At 34.7% G+C, this 14,867-nt stretch overlaps 1 protein-coding gene across 1 annotated transcript; it reads left to right on the forward strand.

The window, feature by feature from the left end:
* The first annotated feature begins 1,025 nt into the window (after positions 1-1,025).
* On the forward strand, positions 1,026-13,019 carry LOC100759625 (tear acid lipase-like protein). The gene is made up of 9 exons (XM_027406763.1): positions 1,026-1,124; positions 1,335-1,452; positions 1,804-2,002; positions 3,483-3,592; positions 4,850-4,986; positions 8,985-9,128; positions 10,608-10,679; positions 12,120-12,191; positions 12,771-13,019. Exons 1-9 carry the CDS (start codon positions 1,026-1,028, stop codon positions 13,017-13,019), a joined length of 1,200 nt encoding a protein of 399 aa, XP_027262564.1.
* Positions 13,020-14,867: the final 1,848 nt, after the last annotated feature.

Here is a 14,867-nt window from a genome sequence, read left to right on the forward strand (position 1 = left end):
GAGATGAAGTTGTTTAGAACTTGGGTGCAACATGAATGTTGAAAGTTACAGCCTTGATTTTATTGCTAAAATTATTGTGTTAATGTGTAGCTTTCTTATTTCCAGCTTATTTGGTATCTTGATTTTAGGGAACTGAATAAAAAATTAGAAAGAAAGATCACCATATCCTGGGCTTGGAACAGAAGCAGGGACATTATATGTGGGGTACATATCTTCTTTAGCAGCCTGAATTGACAAATAAATGATTATTGAAATTGCATGTACATCCTATAACTTTAAAATAATACTTATAAGGAGTGAGAGACAATGCTTATTACTCATGTTTGCATTTTTAGTAGCACATATTTTAGACATTCTGGGCACATTGGTGGAATATGCGTGCTCTCCATAGTTATGAAAGGAAGACAGGGTAGATGTGGCCAGACAAGATGCATTGGTACTTAAGCTTCTACATATGAAAGCTCATTCACTCTGATTCTTTTTGTCCATCTGTGCTATCCTTCATATTAACCTTTACTACTGTCCTCATTCTGCTATCAAAAATCTAAAGTGCTTTGAACTAATTAACTTCTTTAAAGTCATCAATAAATAAATCATACACTAACCTTGGTTTTTCAGTATAAATTCAAAAGAGGCATCAGTGATATTTCAAGAGCAAATGAGTTAGAATTATTTCATCTTTAACAAACAGCTGAGGGAAAACCAGTTAAGTTTCATAAATAACATTGTTAATTTTAATTTCATCAAAGCTTTTCTTTGGGTTTAAAACATTTATTTTTCATTTCCATACCAACCCCAATTCCCCCTCCCCCCTTAACCCTCCCTGCCTCATCCCCTTCCCAGCCCCATCCACTTCTTCAAGGGGGTTCTTTGAAAGGTATAGAGTTCATCTAAGACTCATTATATAATATGAAATTTTTCAGTTATAAAAGGTTACATATGTACCTAATATTCTTGTTATAATCTGAGTTAATACTCCTCTCTTAGCCACTTCATGACATTAACTGTTTCCCTGCAGGTTTAAAATGCGGTGGCTGCTGAGTACAATGTGCCTTGTCCATGTATGTGGAAATATAATTTGTTTTTTTGCAACAACCATGAATCCTGAAGCCCACATGAATGTTGTAAGCTATTCTTATCACTAATAATACTACATGTATTTGCTTTATCTCTGTTAACTCCATTCATCTTTTTGACTCATTGTATCTCTTTAAGTCTGAACATTTACCAAGATTGATGACTTGATTCCAAAAGGAAATTTTATTTTAAGAATCAGGAAAAATTTTTGAGAACAAAAAGATTCATGAAACTCATTACTGTGTTTTCTCTCCTAGAGTGAAATTATAATCCATTGGGGCTATACAAGTGAAGAATATGAGGCTGTGACTGAGGATGGTTACATCCTCCCAATTAACCGTATTCCTCATGGGAAAAACAACACGAATAGCACAAGTAAGATCTGAGTAAGACAAGTATTGAAGAATCCCGAGGCTATGACATGAGTTTCTTCAAATTGAGTAATTTCAAAAGAGCAATTGGAGCTCCTTTTCTCCCATAATTAAAGTTGGGGGCTTAAAGGTACCTGAATTCTAATGACACTTTGAAGACTGAGATCCTGTAGGAGTGGCTCTTCTTTTGCACAGTGAATATTGATTAATATTGACTGACATAATAAGTGGAATGAAGTCTCAGCAATCTCTGTTCCCTTATTTCAAAAACCTTTTCAATTTCATTGTTATTATTTGAAATTTCATGTTTAATAGACGCTAATGTTACAAAACATTTTCACTGTTGTTTTTGCAGCCCCAAAGAAAGTAGTACTTTGTCAGCATGGCTTGTTTTCAACTGCTGGTGTGTGGGTTTCCAATCCTCCCAACAACAGCCTGGCCTTCATTCTAGCAGATGCTGGTTATGATGTGTGGATGGGGAACAGCAGAGGAAGTACCTGGGCAAAAAAACATTTGTACCTGGACCCAAACTCTAAAGAATTCTGGGCTTTTAGGTAGGAAAAAAAACTCCATATAACACTACATTTGCCTTAAGAGAATGTCAAATATTTTAATGGTAAAATAAAGGTGTGGGGCTGGATTGAAAGCATTTCACTTGGAGTGATATTTTAGATTGATTTGAGTGAAATAGTTTAGGACTTTGCACTGTGGTTACTATGCTTAACAATTATAATAAAATTCTCATTATAACCTATATCTCTACTCTTGAAATTGTAATTTTTCTAATCAATCCACTTATCTTAAAAATTATACTTCTCTCTCAAACTCGTGTGTTGTGTGTGTGGGGGGGGTTGTATACAAATGATTTGCTGCATGTTTGGAGGCCAGAAAAGAACTTAAGTGAGTTGGCCCTCTTCTTCTACTATGTTGGTTCTGGAGATCTAACTCTGGGTAACCTGCTTGGTAAATAGTGCCTTTGCTCACCTAGTCACCCCACAGGCCTCATTCATGTCCTTATAAAACTGTTTCATTGAAGTTAATTTGATATATTTGAAACATTGATTTGGTAAATATGGAAGTATTCATACAGCTACTGTATTCATTCATTCATTCATTTCTTTTTACTTTGTGTATCCTGAATTGTGAATGTGTATATACATGATTGTGTCTATAATACATATGTATATTCATGTACATGTGTTTGTATAATGATCAGAGCACAAATTAAGGTGTCATTCCTTAGACATACTGTCCAGTGTGGAAATCACTAACTAGAAGAGACTCACTGGGTCAGCTAAGCCCCTATGATATATTTATTTCTTCCTCTACATGTCTGGGATTTCAGGCAGAGACCAGCATACCTGACTTTTTTTTGGTTGATTCTGGTGATCAAACTCTGACTTCAATTGCTTTCCATAATGAGCTACCTCCTTAGCTCCATACTGTTGATATTTTGTGAGTGGAATGAGTAACAGACAGGGTGAAAAGACACGGGTAAAATTACATATGAGTGCTTTGGGTCACAGAGTAGTAGAATATCTCCTGGAGTTTATTCACACCAATATATTTAAACAAGTTCTATCACCATTGTACCTCTGGCAAACCCTCTTCTCTGTCTCTCCCTTCTTTCATCCCCTTCCTTCTCTCTTTCTTGAGGATTGGGAGAGATTTACAACCTGATTCCCAATCTTAAATAACATGATGCTCAAATGGAGAACCAAATTTTAGAAATTTGGCTCTAGTGCAAAGGTGCTCTGAAATAAGTCTAACAGTTTATTCACTGTGGACATAGCAATGCTAGCTTAATTCATTTCAAAGTGTACAGTCATAGATCTACATCATGGGAAATTTGGGAACACAGAAAAGTGGGGCTTATATAAGGTGGCAAAAAAGTAAACAAACAAGGAGTAATTGTGAGCCATGTCTCACAAATGCCTCCCTTCATATCCTCTATAAAGACATCATTTAAAACAGAAATTATTTATTTATTGGTTAATAGTCAGATCACAGTTTTTCCATTTTGTTTTCATGCAGTTATGATGAAATGATAAAATATGACCTTCCAGCCACCATTAATTTCATCCTGAAGAAGACAGGACAAAAGCAGATTTACTATGTTGGACATTCTCAAGGCACCCTTATTGGTATGCTAACAAAGAACAAAATTAGACAGTGATGTAATTTTATCCTGAAGAACACAATATATATGTAAAATTTGTAACTGTTTATAAAACACACACAAGCTCTTAGACAGCTGGTAACAACTGTAACTTGCTTTTAAAATGTCAAATGTTAAAACCATTAATTTCTAACATACAAAATATTTAAATGAAGTGTATGTGTGAGATACTTCTAGGATTTTTTTATAGTTAGAATTCTTGATACTGACTCACTATGTGTGTGAGTGTGTGTGTATGTGTGTGTGTCCTTCCTTATATGGCATTGTACATATGAAATATTGGTGCTTAGGAAAGGTTTCAGTAGTCTGGCTCCACTGAGCTCTTAACTTGTCTTTTCTTGGTCATTTCTCAACAGCTTTTACTGTTACTGTTTGAGTTTGTACATAGTATATATTTTCAAAGAAAAATGTAACAAAAGATAGATAGATGTTTCCAACTGTCTGAGTGCTAGGGAAAATTTAATAACTACTGCATATATTTGCTCAATTTATAGTGTGATAGAGGGATTATTGATAGACAGATAGATTGATTATGGATAGATAAGTAGATAGATTTGTATATGTTTACCTGCACAAGTGATCTGCAGATGCTGCAGAGATGATTTGTGAAGGTAGTAATGACAGAGATCATAAAATCAATATGTGGTCTTTGGGTAGAGATGTCTTCTCCAAGAGTTAGGGAAGATTATATTTTTAAAAGTGCTGAGCTGATTCTTAAGTATGGTAAGTCTGGCCATTCAAAGCAGCCAGCAGTCAATAAATCAAAAGAGTCATTCATAATAAATTGAATGGAATTTAAATGTTTTAAAGTCATAGCACTCTGGGAAGCAAACTAAGGGAAATCTCCAATTTTAAATGTCTGACAAAAAGCAAACATAAGCTCTTGAGACATGCTTTAAGTGAGTTCACCAGACCCAAGATAGACGATAATTAGGTATTTATTAGGGAAGCGCTTACACAGAGAAGAGTAAAGAATGGCCATGGTCTTCCTGATCCAGAGATGCAGTCTCTGCCCTAACCCAAGAGATCACGAGACAGCGCCTCCTCTACCTTAAAAGGGGTCACATCTGAACATGAAACCATGCACAAAGGGTGTGGCCACACCCACAACTTCACTGGGAAGCCAAGATGCCACTACATGCTCTGTGAAACAACCTAACAACACAGACAATTTTAAGAAGAAGGGGAGGGCAGCAAAATAATTTTGTTTTATTTCTTTCAGCTCTGGGGGCGTTTTCGGCAAATCAACAACTGGCTGAAAAGATAAAAATGTGTTTGTTACTGGCTCCAATTGCTACTGTTGAATATGTTAAAGGTAGTGGGCGCCTCCCATCTTACTTCCATCCAACGGCTTTCAAGGTTTGTTATGAACTCAAAGTGGTGGCTTTTCAAAACACGCTTGTTAAAGAGGAGATCTGCCTGTACAATCCACTGCTGATTCACTTGTATGAATAGCCTCCCATGATTGGCTACCTCAAAGTTGAAGAATCTGAGTTTTGTCTTATGTATTTTCTTAAGCATGATTGTGTTTTTCTTTAATCTATAGCTGCTTCTTACTAATTTAACTTTTCATTTTTAAGAATTTCATATTTTAGTATTGCATATTCATCATTTCCATCCCTCTCTATACTCTCCTAACTTCTCCCATGCCCCTCCTTTCTCTCAAATTCATGACCTCCTCTTTAATTGTTACCATTACACACACCTGCACATACCTTCTAAGTCTATTCAGTGTTCTTTGTCTGTATGCACATATGTTTAGGGATGATCACTTTGTATTGGATGATCTTTTGAATGTTTCCTAATTCGATTTATCTTACCTTGTGATGCACTTTCGTGTTTTCTATCACTGGCTTCTTAAAATTGTCACACTAAATTTCATTGATTCTATGTTTTCTTTTACTTTTTACACTTGCTTTCACCTTGCCAGTGTATATACTAAGTTCTCTTCATTATTCTTGATATCATTATTTTTGTAATATAGCTACTGCCATAGCATTGTAGACCTGTTAGGATATATATTCATTGAAGATTAAGTAAAATCGTGGCAAATATCAACCTTCAAGGTAATGACAGTTTTCACTTTGTCAGTTTGGATTTCATCTTATGACACTATCAGGATTCCAAGGATGTCTATGATATTGCTTGCCACCATCAAAGCATGATGGTAAAATGTACATCCTTGCCATCACTTAAGGTTCTTAAACACTTTTCACTCTGGCATAGAGCACCAAACTGTGGTTTCATTTGCATTTACTTGTGACTGCAGGTAGGACATCTTTTCAATTGTATCCTTCCACTTATGAAATCAATGTCCTTTCCTTATTAAAGATTTCATTCATTTCTGTTTATATTTCCAACTATTTTAAATAATTGCACCTGCATGTTCTTTTGAAACTGTTCACTTTCTTTTAGAAAGGTCAATACATACATGTAAATGCAGAACAAACAGAACTATTGTAAATTCATGGCCATCCAGAGCTACATAGGTAGTACCAGGCAGGCATAAGATACACAGCAAAACTTATTGAATAAATGTAGAAAAGAAAAGAAAACATTTAGATATTAAATTACCATGTGCTTGTTGTATTCTCTTTTATATAATAATATCTTAGATCTGTGCTTGACAATATTAACCTTAGAAGCAAGTACCTTCTTTGCCTCATTTGTAACTCTCATGGCATTTTCGGGATCTTAGAGGCTAGTTAAACATTACATGTTATGAATATCTTCATAGTATTTTGGAAGTCAGCTATCCTGAATCACCTAGATTTGTTCTATTATAGAGCATACATTATACTTTAAATCATCATCCTAATTTTACCAAACACACAAGAAAAACAAACAAAACAAACAATTTGTTCACTGTCTCTGTCTTCCATCTTTCCAAACCAGAGAAATTGGTAACTCCTCTTAAATGTTTTCATTAAATTGATTTCTGTTATTTGTTGGCATTGTCAATGGTGGGTGTATGTGTGTGACTCGTGTGTGTGTGTGACGTGTGTGTGTGTGTGTGTGTGTGTGTGTGTGTGTGTGTGTGTGTGAGAGAGAGAGAGAGAGAGAGAGAGAGAGAGAGAGAGAGAGAGAGAGATCCTGTACCTTGTAACTTTGCTTCACATAATGCCTGGTTTGGTCCATTCTCTTTTTTGTCTTTGTGTATTTATTCAGTTTTGATATATAGGATTATGTTTTTATAGTATAGTTTTCTCTTTTCCTGTAATCATTTGACTATACCATAATGTATGCAAAATATTGCTTATATTCACCCCATTTTTCATCTCTTAGTCATCCTCCTCAATCTGAATGCCACCTTCTTTCTAAATTATTCTCTTTCTGCTTCCATAATCTGTTTTTTTTATTCACTGGGCCTAGTTGGGTTTCTTCCATGGACATGAAAGGGACTGTGAAGAGATGAAAAACTCACCCACAAAGAAAATGACACTCACTCAACTGAACACAGATTGATTAAATTGCCTTTTTCTAGTTAACATTTTTGCTTATATATTATTAGATTGGCAATCAGTTGCAGAATAAATGTTTATAGAATCAGCAAGAGAAAGTATTCTTTTATATATTTAGGTGCCATACATTCGTGTGTAAAATGTTTCATCTAAGGACTTTTCATATACGTATGGTTTCATAGTTTGAGGATGTTAACTTGTTAATTATGAATTGTTAGGGATAATATTGCTGAGTGCTTTCTCTATATATACTGAGATCTGGCATGATTTCTTTTTAGTCTATTAGTATGGTGAATTATCAGTTTTCTGAGAATTAAGCTAACATTTATTCCACGGACAAACTTCACTTTTTAAAATGTATTATTCTTTCTGTAAATCATTTTCTATTTTACCAGGGCAGTCAGGACAACTAGCATCCCATTTTAAAATTTTTAACATTTACATTTATTTTCTAGTTTTTTTTATTATTGAGACAGAATTTCATATATCTTAGGATGGTCTTGAACTTGCTGTGCAGCTGAGGATAACTTTGAACTGTTCTTGATCCTCCTTCCTGTACTTTTTAAGCAATGGGATTTCAGGTGTTTGTTAGTTCCTATGAAGGTTTTACTCAGTACTAGGGACAAAGTCAACTGAGCTACACAACTAGCTGCCATCTTCATTTCTGTGAAGTATTGGTTGTGTTTTCTTCTCTTTCTAAATTTAGGGTTAGGGTAAAGCCAGCCTCATGAAAAGAATAGTATCCCCCTACTAGTCTACTCATAGTTACAAAATGCTAAAAAAAAAAAATAAGGTTATAGACATTTAATTTTACTCTGTAGGCTAGTACAGTCTAATCGCTACAAAAAAAAAGTGTAATTATTGTGCTTCTTGGAGACAGGCTTATCTCAGACCTTTCATTGCTCTCAAGTCTTCCCTGTGCTTCATTCCCTGGCCTTGAGTTTTTTCCTCAAATGGATGTGCTTTCCATAGTTAGCTGAAATTCCAAGTAGAATCTCTGTAGATCTCAGACTTCTGTCCCATCTCCTCTGATGGAAACCATATTGCCTTCGTCTTCTCTACACTTCATTAGTTCATAAATATCACCAAGCAGGGAATTCTCACTGGAAATGAGGTGGGCAATACAGCACTCAGTTAGTTAGATTCATATTTTTCACATATTAAAATCTCTCATAATTTAACATCCAGTGTTTGAGAACTATTGTTTTGTATGCATATTGTGTATTTTTTCAACTAATGCTACCTGCTATCATTACATAATGAAGCTGCCATTGTCTTCTTCCCCTGGCATCTCTAATCACCAATGTATCTACTACAGTTGCGAATCTTAGTCATTTCATCTAAAGGGAATCATGCACTGTGGTGTCATGTGTTGACTATCTCAGTTGTTGTAAATGTGTTAGTTCACTTTTGTTAGGCTTTACAGATACTTCTTTATGAAAGAATAGCAGTCTATAAGGTAAAGGTACCACACTCACTTAATCAGAATAGCTACCACTGACAGGAGTTGTCAGTGTTTTTCTTGTTTTGCTCATTTACAAATTTTTGTGTGGACATGTTTTCTTTTTATTATATGCATGCATCAAAATTTCCGCACACTGTTTAATTTAACAAGCTTGCAAGTCATTAACGCTGAACAAGAAGGAAAGAGAAAGACTGCCAGCACATCAAAATGTTCATGATTCTCAGAAGTTTTCATTCAATTGAAAGTGATTTAAAAATAATCATAGGATGCTTTTTCTCAAATTATGTACTGAGTGTCATAACAGTGAACTAAGCCACCCCCCTCAGTAACATGTTATAGCTTTTTTAAATGTCTTTCACTCCCTATAAACATTGTGCTTCCTGCTAGACTTTCTCAGACTAAAAGCTGCTCTTCAAATTTGTCAATTTCAGCTCCTTTTTGGTGAAAAAGAATTTTGGCCTACTGCAGCTTTCAGTAAGCTGTCTGGATACATATGCAATGTTAAGGTAATTGACACCGCATGTGCTGCTCTATTGGGATCGTTGACTGGATATGCTCCACAACATTTAAATAAGGTGTGTGTTATGCTCTTTCAAATTTGTTATTTTTTCATGCTGATGATATAAAACAAGTCTATATGGCTAATTAATCTTTAATTCATTTAGTATGATCTATATTAAACTCAAGATGTTCTTTGCATACAAGTCCCAAGTTATCAACATGACAACATAGAAAAATCTGGTATACACCACATGTGAATGATTAGCTGGGTGTCATGTATGAATGAGTTTCATCTTTTTCTTCTATACACTCCAGTCTAATACATCTGCTGTCATTCATCTGGTAACTGATCATTTAGTTCAGCAATTCTGTTCCAGAACTAAGGATATTTCCATATAAACTTTTATGGTAAATATGAGTCATTAAAAAGGAAATTCTTTAAGACATAAAAAGTGAATAAACTGATTCATATTTTGTTAATATCTAAACTCTCCTTAATCTTTGATCATCATCACATATTACATCCTTTGAACAATTTAGCATCAAAACCCACAAAATATATGTGTATAGTTATTAAGACAATTAGAGTCTTGGTTGCTTCATCCAGCCTTAATATGAGGTAATGTGCCTAGTCTTATTGCAACTTGATATGCCATGTCTGTCTGATATCGCTAGGAGGACGTCCCTTTTCTGAAAGCAAACAGAGGAACAGTGGATCTGGGGAGAGTGGAAGTGGGGGATGAGCCTGGAAGAGGGAATGCAGCCAAGTCTGAATATATGACAGAAGAATGAATGAATAAAGGAATGAAGAAGAAAAGGAAGGAAGGAAAGAAAGAAGGAAGGAAAGAAGGAAGGAAGGAAAGAAGGAAGGAAGGAAGGAAGGAAGGAAGGAAGGAAGGAAGGAAGGAAGGAAGGAAGGAAGATAGTGTCAACTCTCTTGAGAAGCTCACATCCAACCATTGGTGTGTACACTAAATCTCCCTAAAATTTAGTGGTGAGCCCTGAAGTCACAGGCATAAAAGTAATGTTATGTGACTTGAGAAGATTATATTTTTATACTTTGGAATATGTAACAACAGTTAAGGAAAAGCAGTCTATAGGTAGTGAATATGAGAGACAACAAGGTGGGGGTTTGTGCTAGTGATTGGAAGACCAAAAGGGGGACTAATCATATAATTGCATTTTAATTACAAAAATTAAAAAATTCAAAACAAGAATATTCAGATTCCTCTTGTGGTCAAAATTCAATCTTTCCTTATAAACTAATTGGAGATATACCGTATGTGTACATTAGTTGGATGTATGTCTTATCACAACCTGGTGCACATAGGGTCATTGAATACCCAGGAACTGGAGTTGTGAGATACCATGTAGATGCTGGGAACTGAATTGAAGTCCTTTGCAAGAACAAGTATTCTTAATCACTTAGCCCTCCCTCCAGCTCTTGAAGTTGTATTTTTAGAGACTAATTAATCCTCAGTATTTTGAAATATTGGTTCTGTAGAAGGAAGCTAAATACTAACAAATGTATGTGGTGTCTGACTTTCTCATAGAGCCGCATTGATGTATATATAACACACAGTCTAGCAGGATCATCAGTTCAAATTCTTCTACATTACAGTCAGGTATGATTTTTTTAAATACATCTCTTTCTTTTCTTTTGCTTTTGAAATTCTCCTCCTTCATAAGTTTGAAAAAATCTTTCTCCAGTTGACTTTCTGGTCCGGGTAATACAACCCTTTTGATAGATTAAAAGAAAGATATCAGTACATAGAATCTTTTGTGATAATCTCAGAGTGGCCATATCATTTTATCCTCAAAGAGAATGGCTCCCTATTCCAGTGAATCTACATACATATATTTTATGTCAAATTAATACCAGTTTTAGTAATCAATTTCACAGATTGATGCAAGATGAGAATTGTAGACACCATTAAGGTCTATGAGTAAAATGTCATAGTTTTCCTATCCAGTTATTCAGAAGAATCCCCTATGTGACAGCCAAGTCATCATAGTAATGTCATTTGGCAAGAGGTAAACTGGTACCTGCACATAGGGAGCAGGCCATCTCATCTTATGTATTTTTTAATTACATTCTAAAATATACTATTTAAATTCTACACATGAGCATAGTCTTTAATTAAAATATGATATGGAAATTTTTATTCTATTAGCCCATTATCAATAAAACAGTATATGTCACATCCTAAGAAATGCCTCTTTATATTGCTTTGTTGATAGAATTCTATTCAGGATTCTGCAACACTCTTAACATTTCCGCTTTGTTTCTATTACTCACTTCTGATCATTATAATTTCTTATTTTTATAGATACAGAGATTATGCAACATCTATCTTAATATTTTTGAAGATTCTTCTGTTGTATAATATCACAGAACAATTATGTAAATGAAATTATATATTAAGGATACAAATTTTATTAAATATAAAGTATTAATGCAAATAGCAACTAAAGTCTTATGAAGTATATTTTTAATTCATTTGAATTATTGAGCAGTAAAATAACTTTTACAAGTAGTTATTAGAGATTTCATATATTTTATTTTTCTTATATGCATTAATTTAGATTCTTATAATTAATCACATTTGATAAAATGAAAGCTGAGATTTACTACATAATACTAAAACTAAATATAGCATAAAATTATATATCAATTTTGCATCCTTAAATAACTAAGCTTTTATGTTTAATGAATGATATTTTCTCAACTTCTTATTGACTTTTCTTGATATACAGTACATATGAACTGATACATGTTAAACATTATTAAAATGTTTTTAAAGTATATTTTATATGAGATGGTATAAAAGAAAGCTTATGAATTCAATGTTCTTTTATGCATATTCATGCAATGTGTAATGTTCTAGGACTGTAATTTAGTAGCCATTGATCAGGCATTACATATCATTGAGATAGAAAATGTACTGGGTTTGTCAGAGCCAATGTGTCATTATTGCAAAAAAGAGCCAATAGAACTCAATACCTTCTGGTTCTATTCTAATATAAGGCTTTGTAAGTAATGGTATGTTTTATCCTTATTTAAGGCGATTAATACAGGTGTGTTTGGAGCTTATGATTGGGGAAGTCCATCTCTAAATATGCTACACTACAATCAGGTAAGTCTTTTTACCCATATTTAATGATCTGGTCCCTACAAAAGACATATACTGTTAAGAAATCTAACAAAAGTCTTTTTTTAAATAAGAAGAGGACACATTTTATTTTGTTAGGAAGATACACCACACAGAACTTTGGGAAGATTAAAAACAAATAGTGTTATCTTTTGTAAGATAATACTGTGAAAAAAATTTCTATCATGGTATTTGAATGATATACTCATTTCACATGTAAAGAACCAAGGTTCAGAGAATTTAGGACTTGTATGATTCCAAACTTGAATCACAGTGCACTACAATCTGGGTGTGGTGACATATCCCAGTAACCTTAGGATTAAGGATTCTGAGAGGGGAGGATTCTGGCAAGAATCCAGCATAGGCTACATAGAAAGTAGCTGTCTCAAAACTAAAGTAAATATATAAAAAATGAAATTATTTTTTTCCTGTCAAGGCCTAAGATCATCAATAATTTCTATAGACATAGTAAGCACACCATTATAATTATCCTGTCACATAAGAGAATAAGCCATCAATAACAGTCATAGTTTTTTTGCTAAACTCTTTATCATTTTCCACTAGACAACTCCTCCATTATACAATGTGGAAGACATGAAGGTTCCAACTGCCATGTGGAGTGGCAGAAATGACTTTTTGGCTGATGAAATAGATGTTGCACATTTGGTATCCAAACTTCCCAATCTCATTTACCATAAAATTATTGCTGATTTTAGCCATCTTGATTTTGCAGTGGGACTGAGTGCTTATGATGAGGTGTTCAAAGGTATTTTAAAACTTCTTCATGAATCTGAGACTGAAAATTTGCATTAGCTTTTTGCATGTTTTTCAAACCCCTCGGAAACTTTCTTGCTATTGTAAGATATTTTTTGCTTGGCCTTTTTCACTTTAATTGTTTTTTTTTTATTTTTAAGCTATTTCTTAATTTATTGGATTTTATTTTTACTAGCGAAAAATTATGTGCATCAAGAAAATGCTTCATCTTGTGACTGTTTCTTAATGAATGTATGTTTTTAAAATATTTTTGACATGAGTGCTCTTGAAGAGAAGGCCTACTTTTGATTTGCATTGATGAAATCCTAAAATACTGATGCAGGAAGAGGCCCATAGGGTGATATCAGATATCATGATGTCTGGAGAGCAAACTATAAAATGTTTCATATAATAGGACCAGGACTCCATAAGGGCTATTAGTCTTGTTGCTTATAATCCACAAATCTTATTCACTAGTCTCAGTGCAATGTCCCTACCCCGTCACAATCTGTGTGGACCAGGCACTGTTTTGTATAAGTCACTCTGACAATATTGTCTGGTTTGAGAATAAGAAGAAATATTACAAGTGATCTGAGTCATATACAGATAATTTACAGGATTAATCATCCATGAAAGCCCCTGAATAATGTCACGTTAATTATACATATATGATCTAGAACTCTCCTAACAACCTAAGGTGACTATAAATTGTGTGTGTGTGTGTGTGTGTGTGTGTGTGTGTGCGCGCGCGTGCGTGCGTGCGTGCGTGCGTGCGTGTGTGCGTGCGTGCGTGCGTGTGCGTGTGTGTGTGTGTCCTTCTGTTCTAAGTTTCTTCAGGACTTTTATTTGATTAAATGTTGGACTTTTTGAAAATACTTTCTCCATCTATGGGTGAGCATATGATTTCTGTCCTTCAGTCCATTTATGTGATAATGTATTACATTTTTTGGCTTGGAATATGTCAGACCATCCCTGTATTATTCCTGGAATAAAGTCTGCTTAATGATAAGTAAATTTTGTTTCTTGAAAGTGTTATTTCTATTATCCTCAAATACATTACATCCCAACAGACATTTCCCCTCCCTCTACACCTCCCAAGTCCCACCCCTTTCTTTCTCTTCTAAATCCACTTCTCGGAAAAGAGCAGGACTCCCAGGGATAACATCCATATATGGCATAACAAGTTACAATGAGACTAGATACAAAAATCATCCTGAATTAGGTAACCCAGACTCAGAAACATGGTATGTACTCAAATGGACATTAGCTTTTAAGTAGAGGATAATCATGCTAGGAGCCACAGACCTAGAGATTCTAAATAATAAGGAGGGTTCTGGGGATGGGACATGTATGTCCTTGGCAGGGGAAAACAGAATTGATTTTGCAGGTATATTGGGGGAAGGTTGGGATGATAACATGGAGGATAAGGGAATGGAGGAAGAGAGTACTGTGAGAGACAACTAGAAGTGAAAACATTTGGGGGTGATATGGAAACCAAGTGCAGTGGAAATTCCCTGAAATATATTAGGGTGACCCAAACGAAGAATCCTAGTAATGAGGTATACAGAGCCTCAACCTGCCATCTTCTGTAACCAGGCAAGGCTTCCAGTGGAGGGATTGGGACATCAACCCAAAGACAAACCCTTAGACCCACAATTGTCTGGCCTGTAAGATGTGCTGGATTTATGGGGGCACAAAATTTATAGGAATGTCCAAACAATGACTGATCTAACATGAGGCCCACATCACAACAAGGAGCCCATGCCTGACACTGCCTTGAGGTCCAGGAACCAGAGGCTAGATAACTCAGACACATAAGATAGAATCAATCATGTCTGGAGAGAAAAAGGTGAATGAAACAATTTCTAATAATATTGCACTATATTCATAGATGGTACCTAAGTGATT

Source organism: Cricetulus griseus, chromosome 3 (genome assembly GCF_003668045.3).
Source record: "Cricetulus griseus strain 17A/GY chromosome 3, alternate assembly CriGri-PICRH-1.0, whole genome shotgun sequence".
NCBI lineage: Eukaryota > Metazoa > Chordata > Mammalia > Rodentia > Cricetidae > Cricetulus > Cricetulus griseus.

Coding starts and splice junctions, on each gene's coding strand:
- LOC100759625 (XM_027406763.1), top strand. CDS start 1,026: ATGCGGTGGCTGCTGAGTACAATGTGCCTTGTCCATGTATGTGGAAAT. Junction 1,125..1,334: donor CTGAAGCCCACATGAATGTT/GTAAGCTATTCT, acceptor TTTCTCTCCTAG/AGTGAAATTATAATCCATTG. Junction 10,680..12,119: donor TTCTTCTACATTACAGTCAG/GTATGATTTTTT, acceptor TCCTTATTTAAG/GCGATTAATACAGGTGTGTT.